Here is a 16,408-nt window from a genome sequence, read left to right as displayed (position 1 = left end):
TTATCAAATTGCTCACTTTTTTTTCTCCTTATCAAGTCATTGGGAAATATGCGTAAGTCATTGGGAAATATGCGGGTCGTGTTTTGTAACTGAGAACAGAGAAGTAGGGATTTTTTTTCTTACCCCCCCCCCCCCCCCCCAAGGACACATTATTTCCTAAAAATTAAATTATAAATAAAAATGCTTTATGGCTCCACCCAGATCACTGACTACTTGGTATTGCTGGAGCCTTTGTATTTTTGTTGGGCATAACACTCCAATTTTTGCATGGCCAAGGTGGTGTGTAGTATCCTGTGATAGATATATATACAATCTAAGTGTTCGACAAACCTATACATTTGCACATTTGCACGCCCCGTGCGAGTGGATTTAACATCGTGGTGAGCTCCTATTGGCCCAAGCAGCACACGTGTGGTACTAGGTGGCGAGTAGATTTTTTTTGTTCGGCGAGTAGATTTTTTGGTGATTTGTCGACGTGTGTGTGTGTGTATATCTCGCCAAAAGTGTACTTGGCGCTTCACAAAGAATACCGTACAGGGAATTATAATAATACAATAAGTGCAGCAAAATTGGACAATAGGAAAGGAAACTGTATAACTGTCGTGACTTGTATATAATATACTTTACAGTACTTTTACAGTGTTAAACTGTTTAGGGAATGAGATCTACAGTACGCTCAGTTTACCAATAGAATGAATGAGCACTGTACAAATGGCTTCTACCTGCAAGGTGTGATATTCTTCTGTAGTATGCTTGGGACTCTTGCCGTGACCGTAACCGTGTTTTCAAGAAGTGTTTTTAACATTCTTTTAGTGGCTACCAGCAGGGTTTGACCCAGGCATTAAAAATACTGTATGACACTAAAGATCAGGTCTCTTTTCCAAACATACCTGACAGAAACCATATTCAGCTAATATGAGTTTAATAGAGTTGTATGTCTGCAAAGTAACGAAACCAACTACTGTGGGCTGCTATCTTTCCAGCTTCCCTTCTCTGCTGCCCACTGACATCCCCAATGCTTCATCATCTTCATCATCTTCATCCAGGGCAGTTTCTACTCTTTAGAGATGTTATTTTAAACCATGTTGTGGGATTGTTAACAATTTATAACCATTTTTATTACAAGGTTCATTCCATTAAATTTTTATATATATGACCACCGCTTTTAAGAGTAGTTTTGTCAAATATGCTGTTTCACTCTGTAAACATGCATGTTTGGATGAGATTTATGGAAGAGTAGAAAAATGAGCATTTTTGAGCAGTGAAAGCAGAATATTTGCAGTAATATTTCGTTTTTCACCTGAATGTTGTTGGTGGGATTTATTTATTTGTATAGCTGAAGTAGAGTACCCAGGTCATCTCCCAGTGTCCATGTGACCTTTTCTCCCTGCGCCTCCTGGCACCAAACTTACATTGTAAGCTGTATGGGGAAGGGACTCCTTGTGCCCGCAATCTTCTGTACACGGCGCTGCAAACACTGTTGGTGTAAGAAAAAGTCGTCTTAACGCTGTGATTTTTTTTCTTTTTGTACTCGTTCTCTAGGGTATGACTTTAGCCAGGTCTTGCAGTGGTTTGCAGAGCGTGTGGACCGCATCATTCTACTGTTTGACGCCCACAAACTGGACATATCTGATGAGTTCTCCGAGGCGATCCGAGCCTTCCGAGGCCAGGACGATAAGATCCGGGTGGTGCTCAACAAGGCCGACCAAGTGGACACTCAGCAGCTGATGAGGGTCTATGGCGCCCTTATGTGGTCCTTGGGGAAGGTGATGAACACCCCGGAGGTGGTCCGGGTTTACATCGGTTCCTTCTGGTCCAAGCCACTGCAGATTACTGAGAACCGAAAGCTCTTTGAAAAGGAAACTCAAGATCTTTTCCGGGACATCCAGAGCCTTCCGCGGAACGCAGCTCTACGCAAGCTCAACGACCTTATCAAGAGAGCCCGCCTCGCTAAGGTAAGATCAGAGACTCCTCAGTATATTTTGGTGTGGCTTCATTTTTATTTGTTTTTTTTTCTTCTGCAAGCAGTCATTAAAAAGAGACTAAAACCTCCTGAAATACAATATTTGGTATATAGTTACATAGTAGATGAGGTTGAAAAAAGACATGGGTCCATCAAGTTAAACCTATGCTAAATTTAGACAACAGATACTTTATCCTATATCTATACTTGCTTATTGATCCAGAGGAAGGCAAACAAAAACCCCATTAAGGGGAAAAATTAATTACTTCCTGACTCCAAGAATTGGCAATCGGATTAATCCCTGGATCAACATCCTTCCCATGTATACTGATTTGGTATATCCCTGTATACCCTTCCCATCTAAAAAGATGTCCAACCTTTTTTTGAACAAATCTTTTGTATCTGCCATCACAGTCTCCATGGGTAATGAATTCCACACTGTAACTGCCCTTACTGTAAAGAACCCTTTCCTTTGTTGCTGGTGAAATTTCCTTTCCTCCAACCTTAAGGGATGGCCCGAGTCCTTAGTACTGCCCGTGGGATGAATAGTTCTTTTGAAAGCTCCTTGTATTGCTTTGCTTTATTTTTGTAACATACATTGTAGGACTTTTGCCTAATGCATGTTGGTCTCGTATGTGCTATACATGTTATGAAAGACACGTCACAATACATGTTCATATTTCATGCGTACAAACTGCTGATCCTGTTTTTGTTGGACCCCTTTGAGGGTTGGGGGACACTGATCTTCAGCACTTATTAGACTCTGAAATAGTACATCCTAATTAATCAATTAAGAGTGCTACTCTGAGACATACATTGGTATGTTTATAATAATTGGCTAATCATTTTATTCTTGTTCTTCTGCCTGCTAAAGTAATGTAATTGCTTGTGATCTGGGTTTGAATCCAATTGTCATCCCCCTGTGACACAGCAAGTCACCTTTTTATGTCCCTATGCCTCCAGAACCACAATTGCATTTCAAGCCCCTGAAAAATATATGTACAGTACTGTGGGGGAGGAGAGACCCCACAAGCTGTGCAACTCCCCCCCCCAAAAAAAAAACCCATTAACTGTTAAACTCTAGCTGGTTCCTAAATTAAAATCCATGACCTTTCCGCCGGCCTTGCAAAGACCCTTCCACTTAAGGTCCTCTTTTGCAATTAAACGAAGATTGTGAAGACGGCCTGCGAAATTACTAGAAAAGTGAGAAACTCATCATATTATAATTAACAATGTATTTTATAGCGGTGCATTTTATTTTTTACATGCTGTAATAAGAAATCTCTACTTGCCTTTTCCAATGCTTTAAAAAAAAATATCTTGTACTATATTAGTGAAAGCACTGTATGCCTGCCTGCATGCCTGCCTGCCTGCCTGCCTGCCTGCCTGCTGGATGTCCGGTGTCCCTAGGGGAAATCTCATTGGTCCCTTGGGCCGCCCCCGCACACCTCTCATTGGCCTGAGGCGGAGTGACGGCCCAAAGGACACAAACACACACACACACGGACACACACACACGGACACACACACACACGGACACACACAAACACGGACACACACACACACGGACACACACACACACGGACACACACACACACACGGACACACACACACACACGGACACACACACACACACGGACACACACACACACACACACACACACGGACACACACACACACACGGACACACACACACACACGGACACACACACACACACGGACACACACACACACACGGACACACAGGGACACACACACACACACGGACACACAGTAGGAGGGGGTGTACATTAGCAGCATGTATAACCGGGGGGGGGGGGGGGGCCTCACATACCTGCCGGAGCCTCCGCCTCTTCCTCCCCGAAATCAGCCTCCACACTCTCCCCGTGTCTCCCGCGCTTTCAAACCCCCCCCCCCCCCGGCGCCGCTACAGTCAGCGGAGGAGCGAGTGCCCGGGACACAGCGGAGGAGCGGCCACAACAAGCTGCCTCCCGCCTCAGTTCCACGTGGGAGCGGCCGGACGGGTGAGTGAGCGGCCTTCACCCACCCCTCACCCCCCTTCAAATCACCTCCCCTCCAAACACCCCCCTCCCCCCCCCCCCCCCGGCGCCGCTACAGTCAGCGGAGCGAGCGAGCGCCCGGGACACAGCGGGGGAGCGGCCACAACAAGCTGCCTCCCGCCTCAGATCCACGTGGGAGCGGACGGACGGGTGAGGGAGCTGCCGGACGGGTGAGGGAGCTGCCGGACGGGTGAGGGAGCTGCCGGACGGGTGAGGGAGCTGCCGGACGGGTGAGGGAGCTGCCGGACGGGTGAGGGAGCTGCCGGACGGGTGAGGGAGCTGCCGGACGGGTGAGGGAGCTGCCGGACGGGTGAGGGAGCTGCCGGACGGGTGAGGGAGCTGCCGGACGGGTGAGGGAGCTGCCGGACGGGTGAGGGAGCTGCCGGACGGGTGAGGGAGCTGCCGGACGGGTGAGGGAGCTGCCGGACGGGTGAGGGAGCTGCCGGACGGGTGAGGGAGCTGCCGGACGGGTGAGGGAGCTGCCGGACGGGTGAGGGAGCGGCCTTCACCTCCCCTCACCCCCCTTCACCTCCCCTCACCCCCTTCACCTCCCCTCACCCCCCTTCACCTCACCTCCCCTCACCCCCCCCTCACCTCCCCTCACTCCCCCCCCTTCACCTCCCCTCACTCCCCCCCCCTCACCTCCCCTCCACCCCCCCCCTCACCTCCCCTCCACCCCCCCCCCTTCACCTCCCCTCCACCCCCCCTTCACCTCCCCTCCACCCCCCCTTCACCTCCCCTCCACCCCACCTTCACCCCCCCTTCACCTTCCCTTCACTCCCCCCTTACAACCTCCCACCACCTCCTCACCACCTCCACCCCCCTTCCCACCTCCCCCACCCCCCTTCCCAACTCCCCACCACCTCCCCCCCCTTCCCACCACCTCCCCCCCACCTCCCCCCCACCCCCCCCCTTCCCCCCACCTCCCCCCCCCACCCCCCCCTTCCGACCACCTCCCCTTCCCCCCCCCCTTCCCACCACCTCCCCCCCCACCCCCCCCCTTCCCTGAGGCGGAGTCACGGGCCAAAGGACACACAGGGACACAAACACACACAGACACACACACACACACGTAGACACACACACACACACACGTAGACACACACACGTAGACACACACACACACACACAGACGTATACACACACACACACGTATACACACACACACGTAGACACAAACACACACACGTAGACACAAACACACACACGTAGACACAAACACACACACGTATACACAAACACACACACGTAGACACACACACACAGACACACACGTAGACACACACACACAGACACACACGTACACACACACACACACGTACACACACGCACGTAGACACACACACACACGTACACGTAGACACACACACACGTACACGTAGACACACACACACACACGTACACGTAGACACACACACACGTACACGTAGACACACACACATGTACACGTAGACACGTACACACACACACACACACACACACACACACACACATGTACACGTACACACACACACACACACACACATGTACACGTAGACACGTACACACACACACATGTACACGTATACTCACACACATGTACACGTACACACACACATGGAGACATACACACACACACATGGAGACATACACACACACACATGGAGACATACACACACACACATGGAGACATACACACACACACATGGAGACATACACACACACACATGGAGACATACACACACACACATGGAGACATATACACATAATGTATACACACACACACATGTATACACACACACACATGTATACACACACACACATGTATACACACACACACATGTATACACACACACACATGTGTATACACACACACATGTGTATACACACACATGTGTATACACACACATGTGTATACACACACATGTGTATACACACACACGTGTATACACACACACACGTGTGTATACACACACATGTGTATACACACACACACGTGTATACACACACACACGTGTGTGTATACACACACACGTGTATACACACACACACGTGTATACACACACACACGTGTATACACACACACGTGTATACACACACACACGTGTATACACACACACACACGTGTATACACACACACACACGTGTATACACACACACACACGTGTATACACACACACACACGTGTATACACACACACACACGTGTATACACACACACACACGTGTATACACACACACACGTGTATACACACACACACGTGTATACACACACACACACATACAATGTATACACACAAACATGTATACACACACACAAACATGTATACACGTGTATACACACGTGTATACACACACACACGTATACACACACACAATATATACATACACACAATGTATACACACACACGTGTATACACACACGTGTATACACACACACACACATGTGTATACACACACACGTGTATACACACACACACGTGTATACACACACACACGTGTATACACACACACACGTATATACACACACACACGTGTATACACACACGTGTATACACACACACACGTGTATACACACACACACGTGTATACACACACACACGTGTATACACACACACACGTGTATACACACACACACGTGTATACACACAACCAACACACGTGTATACACACACACCTCAGCACACCGGTATCCCATGCCCCCCCAGCACACTGGCATTCTCGGCTCCCCACCATTCCCAGCCCCCATCAACACCATCAGCACCCACACATCGCCACCTTTGCACCTCCCCCATCGGCACACCCACATCCGCACCCCCACATCAGCACCAAACCCTCCCAAATCAGCACACCAATACAATCACCATCAGTACAGCCACAGCAGCAGTACCACCGCACACCGCACATGGGCCGCGTGGACCACTCCCCACCCAAATGCCACACCCACACCACAAACATCCCGGGCAACGCCGGGGCTCTCAGCTAGTATATATATAAAATGCAAAGCCAGCAGTACAACCAACCTCACACTGATGAGACCCATTAAGGTTGAAACATGTCTGTGAATGGTATCTCTGGCTTTGCATCTGATTCCCATGCTGTGCTTTAAAGCTGTGTTAACAGCGAGCATTAGCTTATATGGGCTCCATGGAACAATGGGTTTTCAGACAAAAGGTGACACATTGTGTGCTCATTTGCATGTCATTTCCCAGAATCCCTTGCTGCAGTGTGTGTGTGTGTGTGTGTGTGTGTGTGTGTGTGTGTGTGTGTGGTTTATTTATTTTTCTCCCTTCATTCATGAGATATACAGTATGTTAGACATATTTGGTGTATGGGACATTAAAATAGACCTCTCCCCAGAGCCTAGTGCAGTCTACAGGTTACCATGATCGCCCCCCCCCCCCCGATGGGTAGACTGGGTGTCCCAGTGCTGAGCCACGTTCATTTCAGCTCTGGATAACCCCTGGTGCCCGAGTTACTTACCAGTAAACGTAGCGTCGGTGCTTCCTGGTATTTAAATTGCCTGTGTTTATTGAGCCAATAGGAAGCTGCAATGGAGGATGATGTGACTTCCTATTGGCCCGTGTAATGCGGGAGATTGAAGCCACTATGTGTTTTCCCCCGGAGGGGACTGGAAGTGTCCCTGCAGCTGAAATTGACACGGTTGAGCCCTGGGGACCCCCGGCTTCTTATCCTGTTAAGAAAATGGGGGTTTAAAAAAATGAGTATATCTGTCGGAACTGCTGCGTTAAAGAGACAATCCAAGCGGCACTTAAACAGACACAAAAGCCTTTGATTATCTTTATTGAAAATGAATTTCTTAAGCTGCCGATCGATTTTATTCTCTCGTGATCGATCATTAACGATCCTGCTTCCGGGGTTCACTAAATGGCTGCCTTTCAGTTTCAATTAATCCTTCAGTCAGTGTAACGCAGCAGTTACAATGTATCCTTTATTACTAAGGTAACATGAACTATTGTTACAGTTTGCAGCTATAACTACTCTGAATATTGGCAACAAATGATCACAAACAGGAAGGTGTTACAAAGATCTTGCACTGCTGGGGAAGTGTGATAAACCTGCTATAGAAATCTAAGGATGCCCAGTGTATTAACTCATTAACAATGGCATGGGGTTGAATAAAAAAAAAAAAAAAAGCAGTAAGTATTATCTAATACTACAGCACTGATTTATTATATAAAATAAATACACGTGGGATATTGCTTGGATTGCCGCTTTAATAGCCGGATGTGATACATAAGCTTATTACAGCCCCTGGCTCCCAGCATTGTAGTGCAGAGAGATTTGAAGTCTTCATGCAATAAATCCAAGACGTTCCTCCTCCTTGAGTTGGTCACAGCCACGATACGTGTGTTGACTTCTTTTTTTTTTCTTCTTAATTTCACTTCTAAGTCCAAGTTGAAGGATTCTCACTGTAAACCCTGTAATTTACTCGGCCCTGGGAACCTGGGAAACCTGTCTTGTTTCTGTAGTACATAAATCTTCAAGGGCAGGGGAAAGGAAAGGGTGGAAAAAGCCACACACGCCCAGCGCGTTCCACCCGTAGGAGAACAAAAAGACACAAAGTTGTCTTATTTTGACATTCGGCGTGGGCTGCAATTTCTTCTGTATTTATTGTATATATTTTACTGGTAAATGATGCTAAGGTTTTAAATATGCCATCTGCAGCTTATTGTCTTTTTATGTCTGCTGAGAAGTAGGTGTTGAACAGGGATAATATAATATGGTAACCAGATTACGACTAGTATAGAAAGCCTAGTGGGCTATTGATGGTCCAATGCTTTACTCTTTTTTGGTTTTGAGAAAATTGGGTGTTTTTTTTTTTTTTTTTAATATATATATATATTGAGCATTGCAAACGGCATTTTAAGCGCAATATTGGTGCATGTCAAACTCCATTTCAATTCCGCCTACGTACTGCGCTCAAATGTCTCCATCTTGGCCAGCTGCGTCAAAAAGGCTTATTTCCATTTGTTTTGAAGCACAGACATGGGCTGCGCTTGGCGCACAGATATAAATGGTATGTACTAAAACGTGCCACAAAATGAATTTGAAGCGCGTCATGTTCAACTTTGCGTAAATCCGATAACTGTTAGTAGCTTTTTCAAATAACTTTTTTATATAGCTCTTTTCTCCCGATGTAACTCACAGCGCGTCACAATGACGGTATAGCACGCGGTACGCAGCACACGGGACTTTTACAGACACTCCCTGTCCATAGAGAGGGATTACAATCTGTGGTGCCCGGGGCACAGGGAGATAAAGTGATTTGCCCAAAAGTCACAAGGAGCCGACATGGCTGCCCGGGATTCAAACTCAGTAATATTGTTTACAGTTCGTGTCTTCTACTCCCTGAGCCACTTCTTCTGCCTAAAATATTACACTAATCATTAAAGATACGTCATACCCTCCCTACCCGGCTTAAAGGGAGACTACATCGGTATACTGTGTTTGGCTTCTCTGCATGGGTTACCTTGACTCGCGGTGCAGGCTTCATGTCCTTCTTAATAGCAAAAAATGTCTATCCTCATGTATTTGCTTTCCATTGTTTCCAAATGATATCATCATATATGTACAGTTATAAATATCATAGATTTGCATTGCCTCTCTCTTGATTAGAAATATGTAATTATTACAAGAGGGTCTGAATCAGATGAGCAGATTAATGATGTTGTTTCAGTGGGATTATGTGAGATATTGAATATGAATGATCATTTTGATGGGAGTGTATTCTCCAGATACTAACTCTATCATGCTTCTAACATATTGTCTTCCACCTTTTTTGCTTTGTTTTTAAACGTTGCGTTTTTGTAGTTTTTTTAAATTTTTTAATTCAAATACTGTCATATAGGATGTTTTAATGTCACTTATTTAGTGTTTTGTTTCATTCTGAGTGTTTCTCCGTTGTGTAATATACTCCGTAGCTTTTCCCATAAAGAAAATATTTCCCCACTAGCTGCGCTATTGGTTTAAGCTATCTACCAATGAGCAGGCCGTTTCATAAAGTCACGCGATAGCCATAGAGCGTGTGACGTCACTATTGGGGGCGGGAGCAAGAGTCTTTACCTCCAATGCACTCCCATAAGGAAATTATTCACCCACGCCTTGCGCAATTGGCTAACAGGGTATCCAATGACAAGGGTGTCTTACCAAATCACGCGATAGTTACTGAGCGTGTGACGTCACTGTTGGGGGCGGGAGTAAGAGTACATAACGGAGAACCCAGTAGACGCGCAGCTACTCTTTGATAAAGGGAGAACAGTCCTGAAACGCGTTAGTGTTCAATTGTACTCCTGATGACCACAAAATAAAGCCGTTTTTAACTGGAACTGGTGTGCAGCCCCCATTTTCTACAGCTGCAGTGCTCCGCCGTCGGACCCCACGGAACCACCAACTGCCTGCCTGGAGTAAGGTGGGGGTACTAATGAGCTCAGCTGAGTGTAGCAAGGGTTTAAAAGGCAGTGAAGTGTTTGTGTCTGCCCCACTGGCCTTGTTGCATAGGGACACCAGCTATCTATATGGATTTTCATTCTCTAGGAAAGGGGAACTTTGGCTAGGAAAAGTCTGTATTTTATGTTGCTGAATCAAAGCCGATGGTTTCCCCAAAGCAAGTCTCCGGTCTTCACCACTGCATGCATCGCCTACAGGCCCATAGTTTTATTTCCATTAAAAGAGCTTCAATCCTCACTTACATAGCCATAAAAATAGAGCAGCTTGTAAAACCAAGAATCCCAGGGACAGGATGAGTAGTTTGCTGCACGTCCTTTTGGACTTCACAATGCTTGTGTGTGTGTGTGTGTGTGTGTGTGTGTGTGTGTGTGTGTATGTGTGTGTGCGCACAAACATGACCAGATAAATCGTGGGACCATAATTCATCAAAACCGACCTGCATGATTTAGTTCAATTATATCTACATTCTGTATGTCACAAATAAGAATCGAGATAAATAAAAAGGATGATGGGCGATGCCTAAATAGTAAATAAAACCTACACATTATAAATAACATTCCACTGTATTTTTATATACGAAGCCCCTCATCTATGTGTAACTCACTGATTTTCTTTATAAATGTAAAACTCTTGATAAAAAATCTATCAATTCCTTCCTTGAAACCTTTTGGAGACATAGGGCCATGTGGCAGTGGAAGGGGTTAGTTAATGAGTATCGTGCTGGGCTCTTAGCAGAACATATTCGGCCTTTGGGAGATAAGCCAGTGCGGTTCTGGTCAGTATTTTATCGGGCCTGGAGAGCGTCTGCATGGGGAAACTGATGGATTGTTACTAGCTTTAGTGAGGGTGGATGCCAAATGTAAGTAAGAACTGTGACCGAGCGCTTGGCATGGGACATGCAAAGGTAGCACCAGCCGAATACTTCTATTTGTGGTTTCTGTACATATGTTTGTGTTGCATAATAGTCTCCTCTATAGAGGTGTGTGTGTGTGCGCGCGCTAGCGCCAGAACAACTGTCCCAGCCCTACAATGCATGATGATTGTGACCACCTGGAAAGTGTTGATACGTCCAGATGTTTAGAATGTGATCAATATTCCGATACAGAATATTTATTCTCACCACATGTTCTAGGTTTTCTTATAAAAAACAAAACCGACCCATATATAATAGCTTTGTACTTATAGCGCCTTTAGGCATTTTAGAGCCATTTATTCTAAAACTCAGATTAAAAATAAGCCGTACTTCGTTTGCTTATACAGCACTGTTTGAGTATTGGACTACACTCCCAGTCCTCAATGCTTCTGCTTCTTAGACAAAATTATTATTATTTCTGTAGAGCACCAACATATTCCGCAGCGTGGTACAATGAGGGTACAGATTTATCATTGCACAAACCGTTACATACACATAAGGACAAATGGATACAAAAGTTAATGAGGACACTGCTCGTGAAGGCTAATGTCACAACACGAGGTCTTCCATGGAAGAACGGTTCAGTAGGCACAAATGACGGACGGGTGGGGGGGGGGGGAACCTCTTACACATCGGTATTGAGATAATCTGAGACTTGGCATTGTACTACTCTCTATTGTCGGGCGCAGAACTCAAACTCCAAGCATTGTGTGCTACTAATTTGGGAACCACTGCATAGAGTCTTCCATGTGTCGGAAAAGAAACAGTCCAGCGACCAATACCTGGACCTCCATCCAAAGGCTTAAAACCACCACCTTATGCGGTCATTTAGCACACCGGGTCTATGGGGCGTTGCTGAGCACTCATACTTTCAAGGTGCCGCAGTCGGCAGGAATTGCATTTCCCCAAACAGATTTGTAGTTCTGTGCATTGTGGAAGCTGTTTTTTCTCTACTTCACCTAAAAGCTCATCAAAAAGTTAGATCTCCTTTAACATAAAGCAGAAATACTACCCGCTCCCTTTTTTCTTTTTATATGTAACGCACGTGACAATCGTTTGGTGCTCCTGTTATAAATCTGTAAAAACCCTGATTGTGTGCAAAGTTTGTGCTGCAGTCTGCGACATGCTGCCACCGCAGAGTAACATATATTATTAAGTGCAAGGCCTCGGCCAGGCTCCCCGCTGGCGTGCTGAGGCTTAGGGAAAGCGGGTGCTTTCCCTGCGTGCCGTCAGGGGTCGGGCCGGTGGCGTCACGGAGCTGGTTCGCCCTCGTTGTGCGAACCGCTCACGTGACCGGCCCTCCGCGCCGGCAAGCGGGGAAATGTTAAAATTCCCTAAGACCTACGCTTCCGCGCGCTTGCAGAAGCGTAGGCGAGCCCCTACGAAAGCCGCTCTAATTGCGGCTGTAGGGGCTCAGTGCTGAGCGGGAGCGCGCCTCCGCCAGCAAGTAGTAAGCATGGCCGAGGCCTAAGACATTATTGTTACAGCTTTCAGTGTAATGGACAGTCTGCTGTTTTGGAACATAGCAACAGATCTGTTTTTGTGAAACTTTGTTGCCAAAGGGCAGTGCTCAAAAAGGGTGTGTGAGCGAGCCTGTTTTAAAATAGGAGGTGGATATGATTTTCTAAATGGTTGCTGTAGCAACCAAAGGATGATCTGTACATTATGGAGTAAAAAAAAATTCAGACCGTATTATCTAATACTACAGAACTGATTTATTTTAAAAATCTATATATATATTTTTTCATGTTTTTGCTGCTTTAATCACATGCTCGTACTAGCAATTTTGTCTTCCAATTTGACTTGTCCTGCGTACAACCTGTTGCTTGGTATCGAAGAGATACGTGGGAAGTGGTATTTATGGCGTGCAGTCTGAACTACTGGCAAGAATGCCGTTCAGTCTCTCCAGCCTGATCTTGGATAACTCCGTGGCATGGATTCCTAACACTGCTGTTTTGCCTCACTTTGCAAAAGAGATTTGCTATTCGTGTCCTACAGTACATCGGATTATAAATAGGATATTATCTTGATGGTGTTTCCCATAAATGTTTTTATTATTTATTTATTTTTTAACCAGTTTGTTAATTATGTCCAAATGGATTTGAAGCAAAAGGTGGCCCTGTGTGCTCATTTGCATGTTTCCCAGAATCCCTTGCAGTGGAAGCACTGTATGTCAGGAGATAATGGGGAAAGCAGGGTTGCACACCTGCCTGAGATGTGTGAATGTGCTCACAAGTGGTATTTGTATTTGCTTGGAATTATATTTTTAATGATCTATTTGTGGATCATACTCCCTTCTTGTTGGTATATGTGATAGTGGGGAGTTTTCTGATGCAGTGTTTTTCCTTCTCCCCACATTTACAGGTTTAGTTAATAAGATTCTAGGGTTAGGACCGCGCCTAATACAAGTGTAATTTCTGGATCCACAGCTGTAATATTACTGCAAACCACCAGACAATATCGGCGTATTAACAGGCAGCGTTTACAAATCCAACATACATCGTATGTTTATTGGTCTACGCAATTATTTTTTCCCAGGGGTTCACTTTGTTAGCTTAAAGGGGCAATGCCAGTTACCAGTAGTTTTTTGAACTGCACTATTTTCATACCAGAGTACCTTACTGCAGTGGGACCCAACGCCAGTTCTCAATGTTTATCTCTAATCTTTCCGCTCTGTACTGTGTGACATTGATTTGATCTATCCATTGTCCAACAAAATTAATTAAATACCGTGGTTAATGTAACTTTTTTTTTTTACTATATATTCACACATACTTTTCTGGGAGAATACACTTGCAACCTTTTTTGGCCCTCTTATTACACGTCATTATAACATTGTAACGCCAAAGGAGGGTTAATAACAGCCCAATGTAAGTTGCAAAGGTGCAGTGCTAATCAAAGAAGACACTTGCAATGTTTACACGCGCAGTACATTCTAAATTACCCCCCTCGTGTTAAATGTCACAGACCAATGGAATATATTTTAGCATCGCTCTGTGTAAGGGCAGTTTTATAAATGTCTTAATGCTGCACAGAAAACCGCATGCGATTTACCAAAGGAAATGCCCGAGACTTTGATAAATGGACAAAACGTCTTGGTAAGCTCAACCCATACCCACTATATTGTGTGTGTGTGTGTGTGTGTGTGTGTGTGTGTGTCTCATTTGGAGTGCTACTGGGTTTGCAACCTGGTGTATGCAACAAAACCAAAGGCACCAATGCTACATCCATCTTGACCAATCATTTAGTACATTGCGATGTATTTTTGCTATATCCTTCATAAATATGGGTCATTTTGGTCACTACTTTGGCCAGAATATTGTTGGCCTACAACCACATCACGGTAACCCCATCTCATTTGATAAATACACCCCGTGGTGGTTTAACAAGTCATCTTGACTTGGTTAAAAAAAAAACTTGACTTCCTTATTTTTACGGTGGTTTTGTTTTCATTGTTTGGATGTTTTGTGAGCGCGTGTAACAAATGTTCAACATGTTCCGTTTCTTCCTTTAGTAAAATGAATGTTGGTTTTTATAGCAAAATGCTGATTGTAAGTTTAAAACTGCAGGCCTCTCCAGAAGCCTGTACGAGTTTACCTCCTGCAAAGTTAATATCTGTCTCCCTGAACATGTCTGTCTCTTAAAATAAATAACGAATGAAAAACTCCCTCTCTTTCTGAGATTACCATGCTAGCCGTAGGACTACAATAGGGTTTGGCAAGTGCTGTAACCTCCCTCAGGTTGATTTAATTGACAGTAATTGTAGTTTATATTTATTTTGAGGAACTCGCTGGTTGTGTGTAAAACCCTCTATTGATGCTGGGTGCAGTCATTTAACAACTGCATTAAATATTTAGCAGACTACCATGTGTTGGCTTTGCATTTTCTTAAGGCAAATGCACTTTACTCCTGTTAAAGCAACAGTGCAAGCTGCCATTTTCAATTTTATATATTTTTCCTTTAATACGTGCATCAATACAATCCACACAATAAGTCATTAGCAAAGTTGCCGATCAATCGGCGAAGAGTCGGCTCAGGGGTTTCCAAAATGGCTGCCGGTGCAGCAGAAGAGAACCAAAGATGCAAAGTTCTGTGGGCAAGATTGTGACAAGGCAGTCATTGGATACAATTGGTGCACTGCTAGAGATGGCAAGGCTCAAAAAGGGGTGTGCCAGAGCCTGTTTCAGATGTGGAAGGGGATGTGACTCTGTAAATGGTTTCTATAGAAACAAAAAAATGCTTGTTACATTATAATACACTACAAATGTCATTCAAATTTAAAAAAAGGAAATATGCTACAAGTATTTTATCACAGTACAGAAGCTTTATTAAAAATAAATAAATAAAACATGTATGAGGACGTTTGCTTGTTCGCCCCCGGCTTTGGTTACAGTAAGTTTTGCTGCATCTGTACAAGTGCCAGGACTTCAAATATTGCCGGAGTTCTAAGACATACAGTATTCCTTAGAGCCTTGTTCTGTGTCCTGGTTCCACAAGGGTAGCCTGTAATTGTTAAGGAAATTGGGATATAAAGTGTAACTTGGGCGAGTGCCACTTCCATTCCAGGACACCGTTGTTGAACTTTTTTGTTTAATTAATAAAATGAACAAAATAGTTCTGTTTTTTATTCTGCCTGAAGAGCTTTCCGTATTGTTCCCAAAGCCAGAACGGATTTTTGAGTAAAGTGGACCTCACACTTCAAAGATGGTTAATTGTCACTTGACCGTGTCTTCTACCGTATTTCTTTCCCTAAGTATAAACCCACATTGAAGCTAGCGTTTCGTTCCTTTAAAGCAGTAATCCACCTTGTTCTCTCTCTCTTCTCTTCTCTTCTCTCGTTATTCCCAGAACACATTTTACTTTTTATCCAGATCACATAATGTTTATGCGATTTTAATTGAAGACAAATATTATTTTTGGCAGCCTCTTAAAAATGGCTGCTTTTGTCGGGTGTTTTATTTCTTTCTTTTCCGAGAACTCCTCCACCTCAGCCGTACCAACAACATTTTTGAGTTGCCAAAGG

General features: G+C 44.8%; 1 protein-coding gene across 1 annotated transcript in view; it reads left to right on the top strand.

Moving 5' to 3' along the window:
* Positions 1–16,408, top strand: part of EHD4 (EH domain containing 4) — a 39,475-nt gene that overhangs the window by 7,088 nt on the left and 15,979 nt on the right. The window contains exon 4 of the mRNA XM_075614326.1: positions 1,543–1,955. Coding sequence (XP_075470441.1) covers positions 1,543–1,955 — 413 coding nt within the window. The remainder of the gene's footprint in view (positions 1–1,542; positions 1,956–16,408) is intronic.

This window comes from Ascaphus truei, chromosome 9, assembly GCF_040206685.1.
Source record: "Ascaphus truei isolate aAscTru1 chromosome 9, aAscTru1.hap1, whole genome shotgun sequence".
Lineage (NCBI taxonomy): Eukaryota > Metazoa > Chordata > Amphibia > Anura > Ascaphidae > Ascaphus > Ascaphus truei.
This window is presented reverse-complemented; position numbering and strand designations above follow the sequence as displayed.